Genomic DNA, 24,494 nt, shown 5'->3' on the forward strand with positions numbered 1-24,494 from the left:
TTTTGCTTATTTATGCAGCAGCAAACTGGAGATAATTGATGATAACACTATAATCCGAGCCAGAGGTTTACCATGGCAGTCTTCTGATCAGGACATTGCCCGTTTCTTCAAGGGCTTAAATATCGCAAAGTAAGTGTTTTTTGTTTTATGTTTTTTTTGTTTTTTTTAAATACTTGACAGCCCCCTCTGCCCTTCTTACTTCTGCCCTAAATTCCCCAAGATTTTATGCAGTATGTATGTGATTTAGTTATTTTTGTGTTTTTTTTTTTGTTTTTCCCAGTTGGGAAATTCCCATATCTTAAAGGGGTGGTTTGTATACACCCTGCATTACCTAAGGTAAGATTAGTGCAGGTTACAAGGCAGGTTATGGTCTTTGCTAAACAAGATGCCTTACTGTAGTTTTCAGCGGAGTATGTGCGTTTTTTTTCACCACCCCCTCCCTCTCCACTTTTTCTGGTCGCTGTGTTTTAGTATGGTTTGAAATTCTGTTCTTGTTCTTTTTGGCGTAATTTTGTTGACGGTGCTATGATCTACTTGATCTCTGCATGTAACTTTTTTTTTTTTAGTTTGCTGTGAACCTATTTGTTGCTGGTTGGATCTTTTTGATTTAGAGGGTTGCCTATTTCCCTTAATGACTATGTCAACTGTGGTCTGGTCTGAAAATTGCGCTCATTGTTCCACATTCTTGTCCACTTCTGATATGGTTAACATTTGCACGGTTCAAATGGGGTCTTTGTAACCAGATTGTGTCCTATGTATAATTTTCTATGTAATGCATGTATAGGGGTGGAGCTGCCCTCTGTCTCAATGCCCAGGGAAGAAGAAATGGTGAAGCATTGGTCAGATTTGTCAGTGAGGAGCACAGAGATTTGGCGCTGCAGAGACACAAGCATCATATGGGCAATAGATACATTGAGGTATGCTCCCAGATATATTCAACCTAACACTTTTTTGTTTTCTGTAGAAATGTAAAACTAAATTTTTACAAATCTCTTCCAACATTTTTAGGTATACAAAGCAACTGGAGAAGATTTCCTGAAAATAGCTGGAGGTAAATATTAAGGGCAAAAATCTGTTTTGGGTGGTTCCTAGCCTTAGAGCAGCCGTCCTCAATCAGTGGCTTGAGAGTCACGTGTGGTTCTTGACTCCTTGCTGTGTAGCTAGTCATGGGAGTCCTGAGTTATGACCATATATAAATTACAGACATTGTATTGTACCATGCAAATGGGCACTATTATAAATATTCAGACTTAAAGGGGTTGTCCCGCGCCGAAACGGGTTTTTTTTTTTTTCAACCCCCCCCCCCGTTCGGCGCGAGACAACCCCGATGCAGGGAGGTAAAGAAAGCTCACCGGAGCGCTTACCTTAATCCCCGCGCTCCGGTGACTTCTCTACTCACCGCTGAAGATGGCCTCTTCCTCCGTGGACCGCAGCTCTTCTGTGCGGTCCACTGCCGATTCCAGCCTCCTGATTGGCTGGAATCGGCACGTGACGGGGCGGAGCTACACGGAGCTACACGGAGCCCCATAGAAGACTGCAGAAGACCCGGACTGCGCAAGCGCGGCTAATTTGGCCATCGGAGGCCAAAAATTAGTCGGCACCATGGAGACGAGGACGCCAGCAACGGAGCAGGTAAGTATAAAACTTTTTATAACTTCTGTATGGCTCATAATTAATGCACAATGTACATTACAAAGTGCATTATTATGGCCATACAGAAGTGTATAGACCCACTTGCTGCCTCGGGACATCTCCTTTAAATATTAGCAAATCATTGCAATTTTACTGTAGATGGTTTCTCCACATTTTAGACTAGGGCTTAAAGGGGTTGTCTCGCGGCAAACCTCAACATTTTACCTTACCCCATTCCCCCTGTCACCCCCCTGGCATAAAATAGCAAAGTAAAGCGATTTTTAAGCCGCTTGCTACTTACCGATGCAATGAAATAAGGACTTTAAAAAATCTTCTCCCAAGATGGCCGCCGGTCCTTTCCCAGGGATGCACTGCGCTTTTCTCCCATGGTGCACCGTGGGCTCTGTGCGTTCCATTGCCGATTCCAGCCTCCTGATTGGCTGGAATCGGCACACGTGATGGGGCGGAGCTACGCGATGACGCGTAGAAGGGGCGGAGCCAGAACGCCGCTCGTGCCTGGACCGAGCAGAAGGGGAGAAGACCGCACAGCGCAAGCGCGTCTAAAAAAGCAAGAAGACATCAGAATTAGATGGACACGGGGACGCCAGCACCGGAGCAGGTAAGTGTATAACTTCTGTATGGCTCATATTTAATGCACGATGTATATTACAAAGTGCATTAATATGGCCATACAGAAGTGTATAACCCCACTTGCTGCCGTGAGACAACCCCTTTAAATGGTGACTTTGGGCATGGCATGCGTTGACCCTGTTGGATCACCTTCTAATGTTACCCAACAGTTGCAAGAGATTTCTTATGACTGCCTGGTGGTGGCCTTGGCAAAATTGCAACACGACCACATTTACTTGCATGATAGTGTGATCTTTAACCACAGGGCGTGTTGCACAAAGAGGTGGTGTGCAGCACTAGTGTATTATAAAGCTGAATTTTGCTCCAAACCATCACTTAGAGCTGAATGTGGTTAACAAGTTCCAAACATCTGCCTTGGGGGTCTAAGACTAGGGGGTAAAAAATGAGCGTTTACTACAATTTTTTAAATTGAATCTCAATATGTAGATCACCTCTTGCCAGTATTGGCGTTTTTATTCCAGCACTGTTACTGTGAATGTAGCATGGAATCTTTCGAGGTCTATGACCTCCATTGTTCTGTGGGCAGTTCTTCTGACCTGGTGCTTAAATGCACAGCTAACAATGGTAAAACACTAATGGTCCTAAATATAAAATCTACTTTTTTTGTTCAAACTTTTAAGGTACATCCAATGAAGTTGCTCAGTTTCTGTCTAAAGAGAACCAGGTGATTGTACGCATGCGGGGACTACCGTTTACTGCCACCGCTGAGGAAGTGCTAACATTTTTTGGCCAACACTGTCCCGTAACTGGAGGCAAAGAAGGAATTTTGTTTGTTACTTACCCTGACGGCAGGCCGACAGGAGATGCATTTGTGTTGTTTGCCTGTGAGGAATATGCACAGAATGCATTAAAGAAGCACAAGGACTTGCTTGGCAAGCGGTATATTGAGCTGTTTAGGAGCACAGCAGCAGAGGTGCAGCAGGTATGTCGGATCTTTCATTTCCATATGATTAACTGAAATGGCAAACTACCAAGTGCAAGTTGTTCGGATTTGTACCCTTTATTGGCTAGATATAGTATTTTTGTACTGTCCTTTTATTTATATCATATGTGAGCTTTTGGAGACACTGGACCTGAAGTTTCCTTATTGAAGAACCAGGAAGCAGTTTTGTGCATCTAATAAAAAGAACATGTCGGCTTTCCTGATATCTTTTAGCAAATACTTGTAGTCCTTAAATAACCATTCTATAGAGTCTTCTCATAGATCTGTGTTAGCCGTTCTTCTATTGTTCCTGCTGGGGAAAAAAAGCAGCTAAATTGATAACTGCATGTCCCTACACTGTCTAGCATCGTCCAGTAGTGCTGATGGTGCCAGACTTCGACAAGGGAAATGGTGATGTCTGGTTGCCAATTCATTCATGGGTGTTCAGGAGGTCATGAATTATGAGAAAAGATGCTTTGGAATTATCTAATGGGGAATACAAGTATTTGGTAAAACAGACATGTAAGGAGTGGTGATGGGTAAAGATGCCAAGCCCTGTCAGTGTCATCCTGATCTGCTCACAGGCAAATTAAACTCTGCCCTACTAGGGGCATAACATGAAGCTCCAGGATCCCACCTATCATCCACTATCTAGAATGCTGATGCCTTGTGAGACAGAGGGGTCATTGATGGCTATTCGGCTAACAGAGCTCACATGCGAATTCTGCCTTTACACCTCCACTGTTTCACTACCGTGCCTATGGCTCACAAAGCCTTTGTGCAATAATTGGAGTTAGGATGCCTCATGTTTTCTCTTCATCCGGCACAAAACCTGATGACTTCGTGAAATTTTTCACGCCCTTCAGCCCAACCCAACCATTGTTTTCAAGGGCTAAAAAAAATATATAATATACAATTAAAAAAAAAACAAAACAAAAAAACGGCCAGTTCCCTCTGGTGGTTAAGCAGATCTTTCAGCAATTTCATGTTACCCTAGTTCTCAGTGTGTGTTCTCCAGGTAGCACTAACCATATAGTTTTTAGAACGCTGTGGCTTTTTTTTTGTAATCTATATTCTATGTCCCTGCAGGTTTTGAACAGATACTCTTCTACACCTCTTATCCCACTCCCTACACCCCCAATCATTCCTGTACTACCTCAGCCGTTCATCCCTCCGGTCAATGTCAGAGACTGCATACGGCTTCGAGGGCTTCCTTATGCTGCCACTATTGAGGATATTTTAGAATTTCTGGGCGAGTTCTCTGCTGATATTCGGACACATGGAGTACACATGGTGCTCAACCATCAGGTATGTTCTGTGATCCTGAATAACAAACTTAAAGGGGTTGTCCCGCGAAAGCAAGTGGGGTCATACACTTCTGTATGGCCATATTAATGCACTTTGTAATGTACATTGTGCATTAATTATGAGCCATACAGAAGTTATTCACTTACCTGCTCCGTTGCTAGCGTCCTCGTCTCCATGGTGCCGTCTAATTTCAGCGTCTAATCTCCCGATTAGACGCGCTTGCGCAGTCCGATCTTCTCCCTTCTGAATGGGGCCGCTCGTGTCGGAGAGCTGCTCCTCGTAGCTCCGCCCCGTCACGTGTGCCGATTCCAGCCAATCAGGAGGCTGGAATCGGCAATGGAACGCACAGAGCCCACGGTGCACCATGGGAGAAGACCCGCGGTCCACCGTGGGTGAAGATCCCGGCGGCCATCTTCGCAAGGTAAGTAAGAAGTCACCGGAGCGCGGGGATTCGGATAAGTACTATCCGTTCTTTTTTTTTTTTTTTAAACCCACGCATCAGGTTTGTCTCGCGCCGAACGGGGGGGCTATTGAAAAAAAAAAAAACCCGTTTCGGCGCAGGACAACCCCTTTTAGGCTTTATTCACACAAGTACTTGTGAAGCACTTTTTTTAACCAAATACAGGAAATGTAAATTTGACAGCTCACCTGTACCTTAACCTGGGGCATTTAACATATATAGTATGTGAGGCTGAAAAAAAACACGTCCATCCAGTTCGGCCTATTACACCACCCTAACGTTAATTCAAAGAAAGGCAAAAGCACCCAATGAGGCATAAGCCAATCATCCTCATTAACGTTCTCAAAGATGCTTCAATGTCTCCAATAATTTCATATTCAGAAGGAACATAAGGTGGAATTTATCATATTTGCACTAAAATTCTGCCATTAAAGCCGTGGTTTTTTTTGTTTGTTTTTTTTTTAAATTCATGTAAGCAAGGTTTGGCACCAAAAAAGCAACACTTGAATTCTATAGTAGCCTTCCTGCTGTTTAAAGTGGGTGGAGCTTGGCAACAGGGGGCGGGGCCACTGAACTGTCTCATAAATTATAATTTACACTAGAAAACTTACATAAATTTTTTTAATAGCTCATATCTACACTAGCTCGTAGCTGCCGTAGAATCCTTCTGGCACCTATTAAGAGGCATGCATCTTCCAACATAAGACTGGTGTACAAAATGCCGATCTGTAGTGTGTTGCGTTAAGCATAAGCTATATGAACTGAAAGTGACTGTTTTTTCCACTATAGTATCCGTGTCTTGCTTTGTGACTTCACGTGTAATAACTGCAGGGTGACATCAGATCTTTAAGTACTGTAACTTCAGCTTCAGTCTGCTTATTCATACTCGTTAGGTAGGGAATGGCTTGTTTAAGGAGCAGAATTAGGAGAATTATAACAAGATTTATCTGAATGTTATATTGACCTTCTGTTTGGTGTCTTTGCTCAAACAAGGACATAAAAACCAGTAGAACCACTTCTAGACACCAGTTCGCAATTGTCATTTAGACATGTCTAATGTGCTGCAGGGCTTTTCAGCTAAACTTGTTCTATTGTTTTTCCGTCTTTTAAATGCATGTTACAAGGCAGGTTTATGAAATCTGGTCTAAAGGAGAAGATTTGCTCATGCCAACCAATCAGTGCGGCTTTTATTTTCTAAGAGCACCATGAGAAATGGAAGTTGTAATTGGTTGTTATGGCCAGCCAAGGTGGTGTTACTTTTAGACAGTTAATAATTTCCCCCACATGTCGTCATGTTTTTCATTCAGCTTTTACACTGCACTTGTCACCAAATTCACGGCAGATGTTGGGTGCCAATACAAGGAGTGGGCTCTGGTACAGAGCCTGGTCCCTGCACAACAGCTGCCAAGTGTTAACTGGCTGACAGCCTATAGCAATGTCCGAATTTGAAGGTAACTCCTATCTTGGAGTGTCCTGAAACTGGAGGTAACCCCTATGCTGACCATTTAATTATTTAGATGGACTGACAGAGGGAGGGGTCATGCTGCCTCTTGATCAGCAACAGGGTTGCTCAGTGCCGTTCAATTGCAATGGCAGCTTGGGGCCTAGTGAAGGCCTCTAATGGTGCTTAATAGGAAGACGTGCAATATACTGCAGTACTGAAGATCGCAGTATATTGCACACAAAATCGGATTACTAGTTCAAGTCTTTTATGTGAACTAAAAAATGAAGTTCAATAAACTTCTTCATTTACAAAAAAAATTACAAATTTTAAACCTCAGTTTTTGCAGTGGTAGTGCCAAAAAAATGAATGTAAATTGGTAGTACTGCATCTATAAAAGTCTAAAAACCCTTTTACATGGGGCGATTATCACTTTGGTGGTTCAGGCTCCTGCGGGGTTTTAAACGATAATCGTCCCGTATAAAAGCATGCAGGAACCGAATAACTGGACGAGAATAATCCATTCGTTCGGATTTAAACATACTTAAAATACTGAATGACCATTGTTCAGTGTAAACAGCCATTCAATACTGAACAGCCGCTGCTTACAATGAATGAGGGGTGGAGGGAGAAACTCTCCTCCAGCTGATCTGGCCCCCTGCGGTACTCGTTCCTGTGTAGACTCGCTTCCATACTGTTACACAGGAGCAAGTGTCGGGCATGGTTTGCTCAACACTGTAAAAGGGCCTTAAGTCTATAAAAATTTCTCATTCATCCTACACAGTTAACACCAGCATTGTGCAATTTTGGTCACCCCCCCCCCCCCCCCCCCGCCCCCCATTCCTCCAAGAAACATATAAAAAGTTCATATGTAGACCAAAATGGTACAAATAGAAACAAAAAAAAAAGCTCTCCGCGCAAGAAAAAAAACCTCACAGCTACAAAGGTAAAAATGATGGCAGATGGCAACTGAAAGCCACCATACAGATTTTGATATCTCTGATCATACTGATCCATGGAAAAAACATTTAACTGCCCTATGAATGATATAAAAAAAAGCTTTCTTTTCCCATTCATAACACTTGGAATTTTTTTTTTCAATACACTTTTATGGTGCACTAAATGGTACCAATGAAAACTACAACCTGTCCTGCAAAAAAAAGCCTTCATTGGTTGTTGCAAAAATAAGTTATGACTTTTTTTTTTTGAAAGTAGGGGTGCCAAAGGGCTGTGGTGGGAGAGTGTTAGTTCTTTAGAAGACTCCAGGTAGATATATCATGATCAGTTCCTGCTACTTGCTGTGATGAACTGTACAGTTATAATAATGTCTGCGGCAGATCAACTCTGGCTACAAAAAAGGCTGTGATTATTCAGGTGTGTGCTGGGAGGGCCACCTACAACAGGGGGCACCACTGAGAAGGCAGAGCCGTAAGACGGGCAGTCCTGCAGGAGAGGTCAGAGCTGATTATATTCAGTCATTACATGATTTCTGCAAAGAAATAAGCCATTAGAAGGGTATTCATGCAGAGGAAGTGTACGTTTTATCGTATTTTATTGGAGAGGAAGACTGGGTACATTTGGCCTAAAAATTTTCTCTTACAGCTTCTGTGGTATCAAATACTACAGGTTCCAAAAACTTTTACTTTGCTTAGAACACTATCCTTTAGAAATTGAATCATATAGCGGCCAAACATTTGTCTAACGGCAAATTTAGACATCTGTGTTTTTTTAACTTAATTACATGTGGCAGTGCTCCGCCATTTATTGGCAAGAGGCAATGATTGCGTAGTTTTTCTCAACAGAAATCAATACATTAAAAGTATTTTCCAGATGGGTGCCTGACTATCAAATATTCTCCATTATTGGATGGTTTGAGTTGGCATGTAATGGCCAAAACTGCTGCTCACACGTATTGTACATATTACAACAGCCTGCACACAACGTTTACCATGTAATAACACCTTATCCAAGGTCACCAAGCAAATACCACGCCGAGACTGTTGGCATCGGGCAACTCCCATTTACTTAATGACAAGCACTTTAATGATTACATCCGTGAACTACCCTATTTAACGCTTTAGTTTCTGCGATGCTTGCTCATTTGAGACTTCATCCATATTATGCAAGATGTCAAACTGTGACATAAGGATGTTATTTTTCCTGCTGGCTAAATGCCAAGGCACGCTGACAAAGTTTGGAAAGAATATGCTGCAGATGTTACTTTCTGTCATTGAGTCTTAAGGTGGCAAATCCACCTTTTAGATGGTTGGGCAGTCAGACCACATTAATCTAATGTGTGTGGGACTATCTCAACCTTGCTCCAATTGCAAAGGTCACTTGGGAAAGTAGAAACAGGCTGTTGGATTTCAACATGGATGATCCTGGTTTTTTGTTTTTTTTCCCCGAGGCAGAAGCTGCCGCCAGGGGAGTCTGGCAGTGCCTTACACTCCTTTCCGCATTAAGAACTCATGCATGCTTAGCCGAGCACAAGCAAGCATATGCACAGGGGGGGGTTGGTAAGAACAGCTGTCAGGCGAACCAGCGCCATCTAAAATGTATGGCCAGCTTTACACATTAGAAACGGTGCAACCTTGCCAATAAGTTGTGTGATGTTGCCGCTCAGCCCGATTCACTACGCCTAGGAGAAGCGCTGTTCGTGTGTTCCTCCTCTCTCCAGTTGATGAATTTTGTGCTCAGCAAATTCTTTGATTCGCATTGGTCTGTCTCTCAGAGTGCAGCCGATGGCGATGGCATTAAGAATCACTCTGCGGTTTGGGGATTGGCATCGTGACATTTCACCACCTGTGACAACCATGTAACTGCCTCAGCCACAAACGGCGGAGTGATACACTCAACGCTGCTGCTGTTGGCTGCATTCTCTTTGTGAGACAGACTTTAGCAAGAGAGTTTCTTAAAAGCTGTATACTAATAAAAAGCAACACGAGGCGCGAACTCCAGAATAAAAGATAAAAGTACAAAAACTTTATTCAGTAAGCACAACAAAAACGCCAAGGAGTAAAAAAAAATGTCAGACCAAAGCGGCATGCCTATAGTAAAGCTCCTACAGCCTAGCAATGCCAGTGCCTGAAATGCTAGATGGAAGAGTATAGGCACCTATAAATGAGTCTTGTATGAATAATAACCTCTAATAATAAAAAGAAGCATATGCATGAAAAATCTACATTGATATGAACAAGTGTGACCTCCAATATTGGCACTTAAATTGTGTCCGACACCTAATCTGGAAAAACGCCACATGGTAAATGGCTGTAGAGTCCTGCTGGATGAAGCCCCACGTGTCGCTGCTGGCTGCAGCTTCTTCAGGAGTATAACGAACCATTCTGTGTCACTCTTAAATATCAATGAGCAGTACAGCAGACCCAGTGAGGAGAACTGGCACCCCAAAAAGTCCTAACTACGCAAGTCAAAGCTGGCTGCATTTCTTAAAAAGTCAATGAAATTTGCAATTTTTTTTTTTTTCTGCTCCAGGGACGTCCATCGGGAGACTCGTTCATTCAGATGAAGTCGGCAGAGAGAGCTTTTCTGGCAGCACAGAAGTGTCACAAGAAGACCATGAAGGACAGATATGTGGAGGTGTTTCAGTGTTCTGCTGAGGAGATGAACTTTGTCTTAATGGGGGGAACTTTAAATCGAAATGGCTTGTCCCCACCGCCATGTAAGTTACCATGTAAGTTTGGGCTGAGGGTCTTGCCGCTTCTCTGCGCTTTGAGCTGGTAGGTGCTGGAACTGCTTTCTCCTTTTGTGGGAATTTGGGGTGTAGCCGGTTGGACTTAATATTCATGAAGGGGAAACGACAAATCAACAGCTGCAACTCCTTGGTGGTGAATAATTTTTGGGGCATCAGTGGGATGTTTATGCTGCCTTTTTTTTTTTTTTTCTTCCTTTAAAGGGGAACTAAAGCAAACGTGGCCCAATAATGATTATTCCATTAATGGGAAAGTATGGAAAACTGGTACATGCTCTTTATTTTGGGAGATGTTTGCGGACCGAGTGGTGGTCGCTTATTTATTACCCATTCAGTGTGATAACAGGTCCATCAGATAGGCACATATAGTATTATTAAAGACCTATTCAAGGACTTCAACTACTGATGACCTATGCTGAAGAAGGGTCATCAGCATTTAATCGGGGTCTGCTGCTTGGGATCCCTGCCGATCAGCTGATTGTCGTCACCATATGTGGTCAGGGGAGGAAGTTTTTAATCAGCTTTTCTCCCATTGAAATCAATGGTGAGTACTACCTCCTATTACACTTCTGGCTCCTCACTGCAGCCAGAATTGGAAGTGTTATGAGAGGCAGTGCTCCAACTGATTTGATTGGGCATGAGCCGGCTTTTACTATTTCCCCCCCCCCCCCCCCCTCCTCCCGTGACCGCCTAGAACAACAATACATCAGGCTGATCAGTTGATTGCTGAGGATCCCAAGCGGTGGGCCCCTGTCGATCAACTACTAATGACTTCTCCTGAGGATAAGTCCTGAGTAGTTAAAGTGCCAGAATCCCCCTATATAGCCTTCGCATACAGACGTTCAACTAAATGATGCTTTGAGTATTATAGCTCTTGCACTTAAGAGCTCTGCTTGCTGTCAATTAATAGGAACCTTCATTGTTTACTTCTAGTGTATGACTTTACAAAACAGAACTATAACAAGCTATTTAGTTCCCCTTTAATTTAATTTAGTAGACTAGAAGCTCTTATCCAGAGCAGTCAAACTGCCTACTTGATTGATTTTTTTTCCTTGTCAAATTACTTCAATTTCCTACCTATCTTGCTAATCTTGGGAGCCAATTGTGCCGTGCCACCACAATGAGTCAAAATTTTACTTTTTTTTTTTTTCCTTTTGGGTCCTTTTAATTGCAAAATGCAATTGAAAGTATAAGGAATGGTTAGTAAAAGATGTAAATTCAAAAGAGTTTCTTTACTTCGGCCGATTTGCTTATCGGCCAGTGAAAAAAAGGTAAATGATGACTTGATCTCTTTTTGTGCAGGGCTATAAAGTATATAAAGAAACTGCATTCTATGCAAATTACTGATGTCAAATGTATATCACTCCTGCCACAAAACAAATGTGTGTAGTGTAATATAAAACCAGTTTTAATCTAAAGGGGAATCTGGGTACTATTTAGCAGCCCTAATGGCAAAACTGCAGAGTGATTGCATGTTTTTTGTTTTTTTTTTTGTTTTTGTTTTTTTTTTTTGTAAAAACCCTCCCTCTTTCCGTACACCTACCCTCCCAAACTCCTGCTTGGTGCACCACAAGAAAACATGCCCTAATTGCAAACAAAGCCGCCTGCTCTGGTTATTAGCCAGGCAGGACCCCATGGCTACATGCACGGTATCTTCCATACTAAAGCTTCATGAATGCAGCCATGTGAGCAGCTGAGGTAGGCGTTCTATGTGCATAGCGGGTGTGATTATTTGCAGTGCAGGAGGGGTTGGAGCAGCAGCCGATATGATCCATTTTTGAGGCCCAAAGTCCTGGCTATAGATTCCCTGTTAACGGGATAAGTGTTCGTAAATAAGATTACTCTGAAAAAACGCACAAACCCTAATCTGTGTTATTGGTACACATTTTACATAGTACATCTCCTTTCGGGCCCTCTTGGGCTTCAGCACCCAGGGTCAGTTGCAGCCTCTGCCGCTTGTGTATATGGAGGCTTATCTAATTAGGAAATTATGCAGGACTGTGATTTTGTACTGAGCTGTGATATGACTGCTATCTGAAAATCTGACATTCCGCTTTAAATAGCCCCAAAATGTCTGTTTCTAGCTCTCTTATTTTTCAGGTTGCCTCATGTTCGCGGTGCAGCGTTTATGCCCTGTGGGTTTCATACCTCCAGAGCATTATATTTCAGGGGTGAGAGGAGGAGGGCGGGTCATGTTCTCTCCTTCCATAGTGATAGTCACATTAAGGATCTGGCCATGTACAGAAAATATAGCAGCTGTTCAGTAGTTTATATACTACAAACCCCAAAAGGTTGCCTAATGGAGATAAAAAACTTTTTTGTGAAAGTCTTGTGTCCATAATACTTTCAGTCCCAACAGGTCATCATTGATGGTGACTGTGATTATAAAATGTAGGATAATTAAACTCTATTGTAAAATTTTATAGAAAGGCCTGGATAAACTGTCAGCATGGGCAGATTAAGTTTAATAATGAAGAATAATAATCTTATATAGCACCAACATATTCCATAGGGGAAAAACAACCCAACCGCAGTTACATGTAGTGATAAATGGATAAAGGAATGCATCTAGGCAGCAATAATCCTACATTAAATGTTATAAAATTGGGGACAAGAGAAGGACTTGGGTATTCTGGTTACAAGGTAGCTAAGCAGCAGTACTCAATGTCAAGCAGCAGGTGCAAAAGCAAATGAGATTTTCGGGTATATAAAAAGGAAAATAAAACCCGAGATTCCAATATAATTACCATCTATATTAAAGTGTGGGATTCAGCCTTTGGGTTCCACATTCTAAAAGGGATATAGGAGATGTAGAGGGTTCAAAGGCAAGCAATTAGATTAAATTGTATGGTTGGCCTCTCTCTTATAAGAGGCTAGAAAAATTCAGCTTGGGGGAGACAACTCCTTAGAGGACACCTTTCAAGCTTTTATACAGGAAGGGGTTTCTTGAGTTTGTCAGCACTACCACTTGGGATAGGGCATTTCATAGTTGGATTATGGAGACTGACAACATCTAAAAAAGGACCAGTTACGTATCTAATAAATATACTGGGTGTAATAATTTAAATCTAGCATTTTATAATTGATAGAGAGCGGTTTAACTTGATGGACCCATGGTGGCGGTTTCTCAAACTATGTAACTACAGTATGTAATGACTAGCGGTAGAGTAGCATCTGCAGGCTATATACAGGCCGTGTAGGCTGGCTAGTGACTCTTAACTGGCTGTGGTGGTGTGGTTTTTATGCCTGTCTGACAGGCAGGGAACATAAAGGATTGAAAAGCAGATTTCCCTAAACATTGCATCGGGCATCTCTGAATATATTACATGCCCGTGTGGGGGATGTGAGGGACATTATGGGGGTGGAATCTTAACCGTTGGTGAGTGTTCAAACAAAAATGTACTTCTTTAAACTGGAGGTTACTAATGTTGGGTTTTATTTTTACCTCCTTGCATTTGAAAAAAAGACCTAATGAACACATTCAATGGGATGAGAAGTATGGCATCACGTAATCTAAGGTGGTGAACATTGGATCGGTACTTGTGTTCCCATAAAATTAACAATTCTGTAGCATCTTTTCTTAGAACTCTGCATTGTGCAGTTCCTGATATTACTCCTGGAAATGTGTGAACACGTCAACAACTTGGCATTCCCCTTCTCAATTGGGAATGTCCCCACCTGCTGACACTGTCCAATCAGTTTTGGCAAGGGAGGTGGTAACACCCAGTTGTGGTGGTTGGTGTGGTTGTATGATTAAAAACAAAAAAAAATATTCTGGAAGTTATAGCAGAGGAACAGCACAGAGTTCTTGGAAAATAAGCTCCAGAATTAATCCATGGAGAAAAGCGGATAGGTCCATTTTAAGTAACAGGCAGCCATATACACGTCAGATGAACCCATTGATTTTGGTGGAATTGGCCATCCATATGTATGAAGGTTTGCCAACATTCCCTCAAGTACAGATTTAGTGGGTAAGGGCATGTTTCACTTCGCCACACAGAAATTGGACATGTGGATGATTTACCCGTGTCACTATTAGTTCCACATTTGTGTATATGACTTAAAGACAAAAAGTTCCTTGGACAGTTCTGAAATTCCCTTGATCTCCTCTGCAGAACCTAAGATGTTATAGGCCTCCTGTGTAGAGTCTCTTCTTATTTATCTATTTACTTTCTCCAGGTTTGTCTCCCCCTTCATATACATTCCAAGCACCGACCGCTGTTATTCCTACTGAAGCAGCTGCCATCTACCAGCCCTCCTTACTCCTCAATCCACGTGCCCTGCAACCATCTGCAGCATATTACCCAGGTGGCGCCCAGCTCTTCATGAACTACACTGCTTACTACCCAAGGTATGAATGACCAGGAACAATGGATGAATTGTGGGATTTAACTGCTGGCATTAGTCCAGATGACCTGATATCCTATTGTATGAGCTCAAACGGCACACTCTACGGTATACAACATTTCTGTACCTGAAGAGTCTTTGCGCCATAGATATCGTTAATCAATTAGATCTTCTCCGTTCCAAACCAGTGGCCAGCTTTGTTTTGCCAGGCGACTGGCAGTGCATAAACCGACAACTGCCAACCTACAGTGGCTAGGAAGACCTAGTGAATGTGTGAGGGAGGTACATTGTAGACCTCAATTCAAGGGCATGAGGCGGCAGTGACGGTTAATGGGTGAGCGAGCAGCAATAAATCTCTTGCAGTAAAAGCTTCTAGAATGAGTAGAAATCTTTCAACCTGCCAAATTGTTGCCCTGGAGTTAAAATAGTTGTGTGCAAGGTCAGGCTTTGTTTCTTAGGTCTGCAGCTTCTGTAGGAAATGAAGAATGTTACCCATGTAGGAGACTCAAATTCTGTTTGTTTTTCTAATCTTATGAGGCGTGGTAGATTAAGACTACACCTTCCAGCCCCCTCTGTAGGGTGAGGTACTACATTTTAAGCCAATAAACGACTCATTATATTATGAGATTATACAATATTACAATATAGCTTGTGTGTTTTTGTTTTTTTTGTTTTTTGTTTTTTTTCTACATATAAAGTGGCTCATTTGCCGATTCCTATTAAGTTATAGCAACTGTTTCTAAAAACAGTGAGGAATTGATCTAGGAACTATACTGAGACCAATGCAGGCTGTAGATTAGATGGCCATTTCACTGATGGGTAGTCTGCCTTTTTTAGCTTGTGCAGAAAGCAGCAAGGTAGCAGCATACCCCACACTAGAACTGAGTGAATAAGTACAGTCCCAGGAGCAAGCCCTTAATATACAGCAGCAGATCTAAGCAATTGTTTTGCAGAAGGGTGGATGGGCTGACAGCAGGTCCTCGGAACATCAGAAGAGACAGAGCCAGGAGGAAGGAATTCATGTAGCTCCACAAGATACTGATGCAGATAGGGACTATAATCTGGCCAGGTGGACCTAAGGGGACAGTTGCTCCCCCAGCCTACATCCACCTGCTGCACCCTGGAAGCTAGTGAAATTTTCACCATTTATGCTGCCACAGTTTTGTTCAAGGCTCGGGTTGCCATGACCACAGGTCACAAAAATCCAACCTTGGCTCTTTTTCCTTATTTGCAGCCTGCAATCATGGAATCTATGCCGAGACCCCATTGAAATCAATGTGCATGTCAGGTCACGGGGTACGCTGTAATTTTTGTTCACATAACCACTGTCATGGCCAAGAGTAGTTATCTAGCCCTAGCCATAATCAGATCACACTGTAGAGAAAGCTAAATGTAATTGTTGCCCTGTGTCCACTTACACTCTGCTACATCTGTACTAGCACCCCTCCTTTCCATTTTCAAAATTGTATGCTCTGATTAAGGCTAGGGCTACTCTTTGACATTTGACCTCAACAGCCATTGCACAACCCCGTGAACCTTGCATTCACATTGAGGTCAATGGGAGTCAAGGTGCGTGTTGCAGGTGACTGCATGGTGCAAAAAAAAAATAAAATTAGATTTTTTTTATTTATTTTTTACTTTGTGGTTGTGGCAACCTGTGATTCAAGTCAATGGGGCTGCAAAGTTGTAAGTCTACCCAGCGATCATTGATCACATAATTGCTGCCTGCCCTAGTCCAAGTCGCAGTACACTAAGGAAATGGAACCAAGTTCAGTTTAGTAACTTCTGTGCGGGTTTAGAGTTTCGTGTTTGTTTTCTTTTGTACTTTATGAACCTGGGACATTTGATTGCAAGCAAAATAATAACCTCTCACCGTTCAGTCACAGTATGCTTTGTAAGGTGTGGAAGGGTCTTTGAATATTTGTGGTTGTGGGTGCTCCCTGATCTTGAAGTTAGATTGTCCTAAGGGTGTTTTTGCTTTGTGACTGAAGCCTCTATTTGTATTCTGGTAAGGTGTATTTCTTGGTGAAGCCAAGCTTTTTGTTTTAGCATGTGTAGACTATTTCACCTCTAATCTATGACAGAAGGGAAATCTAAAAAGCACACGGTGTATGCTGTTGCATGCCAAATTATAGAAGTACACACCATATATAATACAGAGCTATAGGGGACTGCATGCATGAATGGGGAAGAAGGGTTAAAGGGAGTTTTCGAAGTGTGCTGGTGCCCATGGTAGAAATGCCAAAGTGCCATTCTTTTTATACAGAATGTTCACAAATTTTCAAACAATAACTCTTAACCCTTAAAGATGTAAATAAGATGTTTATTTCCAAAATGCTCCGTTCTCCAGGTATTGCAGCTATTGATTCCTCTGGTTGTTTCGTGTTGTTGCCAGGGATACACTCCACCTATTCTATGGAAAAAATAATACAACTGTAACTGATGGGGCCAAAAGCTAGTACGCATGCGCTCCGGAGATCCTGGCCATCAGATTTAGGTGAAAAGCTTCCAAGCCCTGGCCTTGTATTTCATTCTATAGAAGAGGTGGTCTTTTCCTGGCAGCAAGCCATAAACAACCAGAGGAATCAAAATCTGGAATATCTGGAGAAGAGAGCATTTTGGAAATGGACATCTTTATAGCGTAGTGCATTGTTTTGCAATTTTGAGCACATTTAAAATAATAAGAGATGGGAATACCCCTTTTTAATATTGGTGATGGTGTGATAGGAGTCTGGTTTATTTGGGTGTAGTTTAGAGTAGGAAAAATTATACCCAGTTTTCCTAATTGTGTTTAAATAAAAGCAAAATCACTTATATGGGTTACAGCCAGAGAACTGTATAATAAAACAGTCTGGCTGTGGCCACTATGCAAGCTCCTGTGCTTATGGAGTTTTTTTTTTACAAATAAAGATGAATATTGGAATTTTACTCCGTGAAGACTTCATGATGTCCATTTAAAGAGCTCCAAGTGGTGCTGCTTACATCCATACTTCTATTCTGCGGCCACTATGTAGAGGAGCTCGCTGCATAGAGCTTGATTCAGCTACCACGTAACTGTATTCTAAATCCATATGTAGTATGCTCCCCCTAATGTATCCCAATAATGACTTCCTTTCTGTGACCTAACGATAGAAAGATATGCCTGCAGAACTGGCAAGGATTGAGGTGCCATGTTAGGACCCCTGAAACCTACAGATTGAAGCGGGGACTGTAGCACTTATCTGAAGTCTTACATTCTAGGAATTTGTTATCCTAAATGGGGACCTACACCCCCCCCCCCCCAAAATAAAAAATCACTGTCTATTTCCCCATCATATCCAAATATTTTTAACCTCCACATTAACTTTTTCATTCATTCAAGTCTCATGTTCTATCCTACAGTCCTCCTGGTTCTCCAAGCAATCTCGGGTTCTTCCCAGCCACAGCTGCTGCCAGCAGTATCCCCCCTCACAATGGAGCTACGGTGGTGCGCATGCAAGGACTGGCCTACAACTCGGGTGTAAAAGAGATTCTGAATTTCTTCCAAGGCTATCAGGTGGGCAGCCAGGAATGTCATTGTACTTGTATTCTATATAGCTATTTTTAAAGGAGCTATAACCCTTAAGATAGGAGTTTCTAAGATAAGCATATCGGATGTCTTAAAGTTTTGACTTTCTCAGTGACTGATCTGCTGAAGGATTTAAAAAAATCTTTTATTGCTACCAAATAGGTGCCATTTAAACTTTGTTCATAAGCGGCATATTTAGTGTCAATGCAAATCTGTTCCATCCATCTGGTATTTTCAGCAGCAGGTGCCCCGGCCATCAGGTGAATACAAGTCTCTATAACTTAGTGTCACAAGTTGTTATATCTTAAAATACAAATCCTGGTGTAGATGCTTCTATTCTTATTGTAGTGGAAATCAATAGTTCATGAACGGAGTTCATTTACATGTGGCGCTGTTGGGCAATGATACAACAATGGGAATGAGCTATAAACTGCAGCTCTGTTTGTTTGCATTCATGCCCTTCTCCATGGCTCTTATCTCTGTCTGCATTTATGATTTTCTCTTCTAGCATAAGAACCTAGCCTAAGAATACCTTACCAAAAATGGCAGTGCCAGCTGTATCGCAGCTAACACGAAATAGCCATATGGACCCAATTGACTATATACACTGCTCAAAAAGGAAACACTTAAGTATTACAATATGACTTCAAGTTACTTAAACTGCAGGGATATCAATATGTCCAATTAGTTTGCACAGGTAGTCCTGCCCCTCCAGGATGGCGCATCGATCTGTGCCTTTGTAAAGTTTACTGTGCCCACGAGACAGGGCCTTAAAAGGGCATCAGGACAGATCTGCTCCTTTTGAGGTCATTTTTAAGAGCTCTGGCAGTGCTTCACCTGGCACAAACGGGTTACTGGTATGCATGTTTTTAAACCAGCCTTCAGAAACTCTTCCATGAGGGTGGGTAGTGGCGTACTTGGAAGAGATAAGGCCATATTACAAAAACGCAAATCTGGCCCTCCCATTGTGGTGTCCAGTTTTGCCACCCGGGACAGGAAGGCCTGGTATTTGTTTAAAATGACCTTTGGGCCAATTCTCACAACTCTTTTGTTTGCTAACAACGCTGTCCTCTTTGGATGAAGGTCCTGTATATATTCTTGCTATCCAATGGCAAAAGGGACAGTGCAATCAGAGCTGGGGCCCCTCTCTTCAAAGGCCCTACAGAGGTCGTATGGTATGTATGTCCTTGTGTGCGGGCCTGACGTCCTGTAGCCCAGCACCATGCGGCCCAACTGGTATTTGCCAGAGATCACCAGAATAGACAGGTCAGCCATTAGCATCTTATACTCTTCAGGTGAGAGCACGCTCACACTGAGCACGTGTGACAGACAGGAGTCTGGAGACGATGGACTTTGGTATCCAATGTGTGATGTTAATTGTTCCCTTATTTGTTTTGAGCAGTGTATCATGAGCTCTGTTGGGTCTTGCTCATTGTGTATATCAATCTGTAAATTAAAAAAAAACAAAACTGCATGTTGCACTATTTTATCCGCCATTTACAACTGCACTGACCTCCCAACCGAGTCTGCAACGCAGATGTGAACCTAGTGTTTGTGCTTTATATAAAACTAGAAAATGCTCTTAATTTATGGCTTCAGTTATTTTTACATTTTCATTGTCTGCCTAAAAGCTGCAATCGTCTGTTTTTGGGGTTTGCTTTTTTTTTTTTTTTTAATCTATATAGTGACACTTTTTCAATGGACATACTACCCTGCCAGTAATTGTTGCAACTCGCATGACAGGGTCTCCATATTGTTCTACAGAATGTTGCATAACACACAAGATAAGCAGTGCTAATAAACTAGTAATGTCATGTGTCATTCCTATACTCTAGTACGCCCCAGAAGAGGGTCTACTCCCAGTAAATGACCAGGCCAGGACCTTGCTCACCCACCCTAAGGAATGGGTGTGTATATAGAAGTTGTCGTCTTAGCGCTTACGTTGAAGAGGTATGTAAAATCCACTTGCTTATCTGTCGAGTTCTGTAGCCTTTCTTTCCTTGCCCTGAATTGCTGTTCTGTACAAAAGAATCATTAAAGGGGTTTCACCATCATTAATATGTACAGTATATCCATAGGATATTCCAAATCCGCCATCAGTGGGAACCCAACTGTTGGGGCAACCACTAATTTAACATATATGGATACTTGACGATATCTTCATGTTTCAGGGGTTACTTAAGATAAACACCTTTTAACGATGCAATGAAAGTTATTCAGTCTTCTTGAGTTAAAGCTTTCTAACAGCTGTATAATATAAACATGACAACCTCCATTTGAAGTTAGTTTTATTTGCCAAATGTGATTGTTTTTGCAAAAATCTGAAAGGTTACAAACACGAATAATTTTAAATAGTTCAACTAATATAACAAGTGGTTTCTCCAAATTCAATACATTACCACTTTTAAGGACTACTGCAGTCTCCGAATTATTCAACCCCTCGTAAGAACATAATCTGCAAATCAGGTTTTCTCATGCACATCTGATGCAGCTAATTAAGGGCTTGATGAGGTGCCACTGGATTTTTAAGGCAGAAGGTCAAATGCGCCTCGAGTGACTAAGAGATTTGCAGCAAGATTTGGTTTGTTTTCACAGTAAGGTGCCTACTAAATGCTGAAGGTCTTCATGCTTGACCTCTAAGAGGTACATCTATACTGACCCAAAAGTACAAAAGCCTACAGTGGAAGAATGAAGCCTACAGTGAAGCATTGCGGTGATGCTCTAGAGTGGTTTGCCGCCTCTTGCACAGAAAACCTGCAGGGTGTGGAGGGCAAGATGGGATTCAATCAAGTATCTGGAAATCTTAGGAGAAAAGGTCATGCCTTCTGTGAGGGAATTGTACCTTCGGCATCATTGGACCATTCAACAGGACAATTGATCCCAAGCATCCTTCTAAGTCCATCAAGGATTGGTTTCAAAACACATCCTGGAAAATTCTGGAGTGGCCATCTCTAACTTGACTTGGACCGCATTGGTTGGATTTGAAAGGAGCTGCAGCAAAACCAAGAATATTAGTAAACTGGAGGCCATTGCCCATGAGGAATGGGCTTAGATTCCTCAGGAACACTGTCAGATGCTGGTGCCTGGCTGTGGACCATGTGTGCAGCAGGTCATAACAGATAAGGATGCTCTACGAAGTGCCCTGTTTCCACAAAAATAAGACAAAGATATTTTACTTTTTTACATGTACAGCTGCCTGGATGCAATTTTTACATTGACTTTATTAACTAACTAGGGCTTAATTTTGGAGCAGGGCTTATAGTTCAAACCTCATCGAAAAATCATTCTGAATCCTCAAAAAATCATGCTAGGGGTTATTTTCAGGGAAACTGGACACGAAAGACACTTGTAATGAAGGCGTTGAAGAATTGAGACTGCAGTAGTCATTAAAAGTGATGCTTTGTGTTGGAGAAGCTCCTCGTTAGTTGTGTTTAGACTTTCCAAATTTAAAATGGCTCAATTTGCTATGGGGTTGAATAATTTAAACGGCAGCTGTACATCCCCAAAGCTGAGCACCTCACCCCCTATTTTATTGATCTTCCCCTGGTATGAATTTGCTCTGGTAAATTACATTCAGAGGTAAAACACTTGGCCACCAGGGATGCAGCCTACATAGGAGCTTTGCTTGTGTTCCTTTTCCTCCACAGCTGCAATATCAACTCTGCTTTATTTGCTGTACTGATTCAGTGTATTGGCACACTTCTTTTGTGGTGATCATACATAACTATTTCCTAGCCCACTTAATGTGTATGTGTTTCACCACCATAGTCCTGATTTTAGTGGCTGTTATTCCAAAGCCCTTAATGGGGCAAGGGTGATGGTCCAACAGAATATCCTACTTTGTCATATTCCTCTTCATTATTATTATTATTTTTTTTTACAACAGGTTTTCCTCACCGATTCAACTTTACATTGTCACTTTGCTAAACAAGAAGCTCCTGGCCACCTTTTTTTTTTGCTTTTTCTAAGCCTGGCCAGGAAGGAATTTTTGAGCAATACAAAGTCATGGAAATGGCAGTCTCTCCCTGAGACTCCAAAAAACATGAACTTTAATTTAAAAAATCAATATGTTCAGCATAGACCAGGTGGATGGACGGCTCTTCTAATATGCAAAACACTATACCCCAAGAAGATCAGCCGTTAAATGATGACCTCCTCACACCACTTACAGGAGAAGGACTTGACCTTTTTGACGTGTCGAAAAGTAGCACTAACCAACCAAGTAGGCGGAGCTTCTACACCTGATGAACCTTTATTTTTGAACTTCCTGTTAGTCTTTTCCACTGCTGCACCAAAAGTGTTAATACAGCGGGTGATATATTTTTTATGTATATTTTATTTGATTTATGGAACGAGAGGTTTGCTCTCTACAGAATACCATTTGCTATGCGGAGAACTGTCTGTTCCGTACATGCATGCGTTTGTGTTGTATATGATACAACTTTTTTCTTTTTTTTTTTATTTTTACATTAAAATTTCTAAAGCTTCAAATATTCTATGTAACCTTTTTAGTTTATGATAATAAAAAAATAAAAGGTGGAAAAAAAGCTGAATAAAATGAGAAAGGAAAAAAAATATGAATTTGTGTGCTGGCAACATGAAGCAGATTTCTACCTGTGAATGCAAATGCCCTCGCATCATGCACTCCCGTCTTTTTTTTTTTTTTTGCTTTTTGTCAAACACTTTGTTACATTTATATATTAAATATTTGTATATATTTTGAGAATCTCTTGTTAACATTATACTAAAGTTGCTTACGTATGAATTAGCGCTTTAATAATTCACTTACTTTAGAAACAATTATATTAATAATAGAAAAAAAAATTCTTTCCTGGGGTCCATCAAAAGGAACCCCTCACCACCACCTATTAACAGTCATGCACGTAGATTCTCTGCTGAGTCCTGTCCATGGAGCAAGTATTGTGCTTCCTTTCAACTTCTAGATTTATTTTTTTTTTAGGTATGTGCACCATGTATGTCCATAGTGAGAAGCTCCTTATAGGAAAGGCTAATGTGCATGTGCAATTTTTTGCATCTTAAGCCTCACCTAAGCAGGACACTACTTGAGCTCTTTATGTTTGCATGGAGCAATGATTTAGTGGATGCTGAGATTTCATTGGGTCCTATCCATATAAAGTAAGATCGGGTGGCCTTGTAGACCTGGAAGCCCCATCTTTATTCTTATCACATTTATACCACAGTGCTGAACCATCGGTGAGGACATAGTGATTGTGTTTCACCATTGGATGGCTTCATAGCAAAAAAATGTGAACAATTGTAAGTCACTAAATATATTGTTTGTGTGTCATTGCATGTTCAGACACTGGTTTATCATAGTTTTGTGCTAAAAGTAGTTTATTTCTGTTTAGGCTGTGTAGCGATTACATGACTGTTTTATTAAAGCTGTATTGCACAAACTAATTGCAAAAAATTTGAAAAAAATAAAATGTCTGTGAATAAACTGTTTACATGTGCAGATAATAATAAAATGCTTTTTCTGCTTGTCCAAAAACTATCAGAGCCTCACAACCTTGTGATCACCGTTGGGGAGTCTCTGTTGAACTAGTGACCAAAAATTGAAAGCGTACACATATTTTAGAATAGGCTAATATTATGTGTGCATGGAGAATAAAACTGTTTCTGGACATTATAACTTGTATATGGTATTTGTTTTAACAATTATCCCTGTATGCAGCTCTGCTGGTGCATATAGACGAGCTGCTATGACTACTCCCATAAACAGATCCTATATAGCCTAGGAAGCAGCAGCATGGAGGACATTATACAGGAGTACTGATATAAAACACTTACTAGAAGTTACAGCCTTGTTACTGTATGAACTTTTTACTTCTCCACCCTCTGACAGATTACACGACAGACTGCAAGTTAGAAGGGAGACCCCCTTGCTGTCAGCACTTTAGAGGAATTTTTTTTTCCCCTTCACCAAAACCTTATTTTGGATAAATTGGGGCAATTTGGGGTTTTGCAAGCTATCCTGTTTTGGCTATCATGTGAACTGTAAAGTGCAGTGCCTATTTAAAAAAAAAACTACACTACACTGTGGAGATATGTAAAATATAAGAACAAGCTTCATTATTACAGGCAAAGGCCCAACATTAACTGCAACAGAATTCAACAATTTGGGCTGTCTGCAGTTGTAATTTGAGGGAGCTCAATACATACTGTATATATGTTGGGAAAGTGCTATATACTCATGCTACTAGCTTCTCTCATGATGGCTGCCGGTGACCTTCAAAGACCACTTACAAGGCTGGAATTCATTTTAGATGGCACCCTATGCAAGCTGTCTTTATGGTATCTGCAGGTAAGGAGGAGGCATATAACAGACACCCAAATAAATGCTAAACTTAAACTTTTTAGAAGGGATGTATAGGGTTAGAAAAAATACTTTTCCAGAAACCGTTCCATCCCTATCTATGGGTTTTGTCTGATATTGCAGCTCAACTCCATTGAAGTCCA

The 24,494-nt window shown here is 41.5% G+C and overlaps 1 protein-coding gene across 3 annotated transcripts in view; it reads left to right on the forward strand.

Annotated features, from left to right (window-relative positions):
- ESRP1 (epithelial splicing regulatory protein 1) overlaps nucleotides 1-23,667 on the forward strand; it is a 60,094-nt gene extending 36,427 nt beyond the window's left edge. Inside the window, exons 7-16 of one of the 3 annotated variants that reach the window (XM_066578344.1) lie at nucleotides 19-129; nucleotides 785-917; nucleotides 1,009-1,051; nucleotides 2,904-3,205; nucleotides 4,295-4,513; nucleotides 9,904-10,090; nucleotides 14,300-14,471; nucleotides 17,849-18,002; nucleotides 19,850-19,964; nucleotides 21,901-23,667. In XM_066578344.1, the coding sequence (XP_066434441.1) occupies nucleotides 19-129; nucleotides 785-917; nucleotides 1,009-1,051; nucleotides 2,904-3,205; nucleotides 4,295-4,513; nucleotides 9,904-10,090; nucleotides 14,300-14,471; nucleotides 17,849-18,002; nucleotides 19,850-19,933 (1,405 nt within the window). In that variant the 3' untranslated portion in view covers nucleotides 19,934-19,964; nucleotides 21,901-23,667. Of the gene's footprint in view, nucleotides 1-18; nucleotides 130-784; nucleotides 918-1,008; nucleotides 1,052-2,903; nucleotides 3,206-4,294; nucleotides 4,514-9,903; nucleotides 10,103-14,299; nucleotides 14,472-17,848; nucleotides 18,003-19,849; nucleotides 19,965-21,900 lie in introns of all 3 variants that reach the window. The other 2 variants (XM_066578343.1, XM_066578342.1) reach the window with 2 other exon arrangements.
- Nucleotides 23,668-24,494: the final 827 nt, after the last annotated feature.

Source organism: Eleutherodactylus coqui, chromosome 9 (genome assembly GCF_035609145.1).
Source record: "Eleutherodactylus coqui strain aEleCoq1 chromosome 9, aEleCoq1.hap1, whole genome shotgun sequence".
In the NCBI taxonomy this organism is placed as follows: Eukaryota; Metazoa; Chordata; class Amphibia; order Anura; family Eleutherodactylidae; genus Eleutherodactylus; species Eleutherodactylus coqui.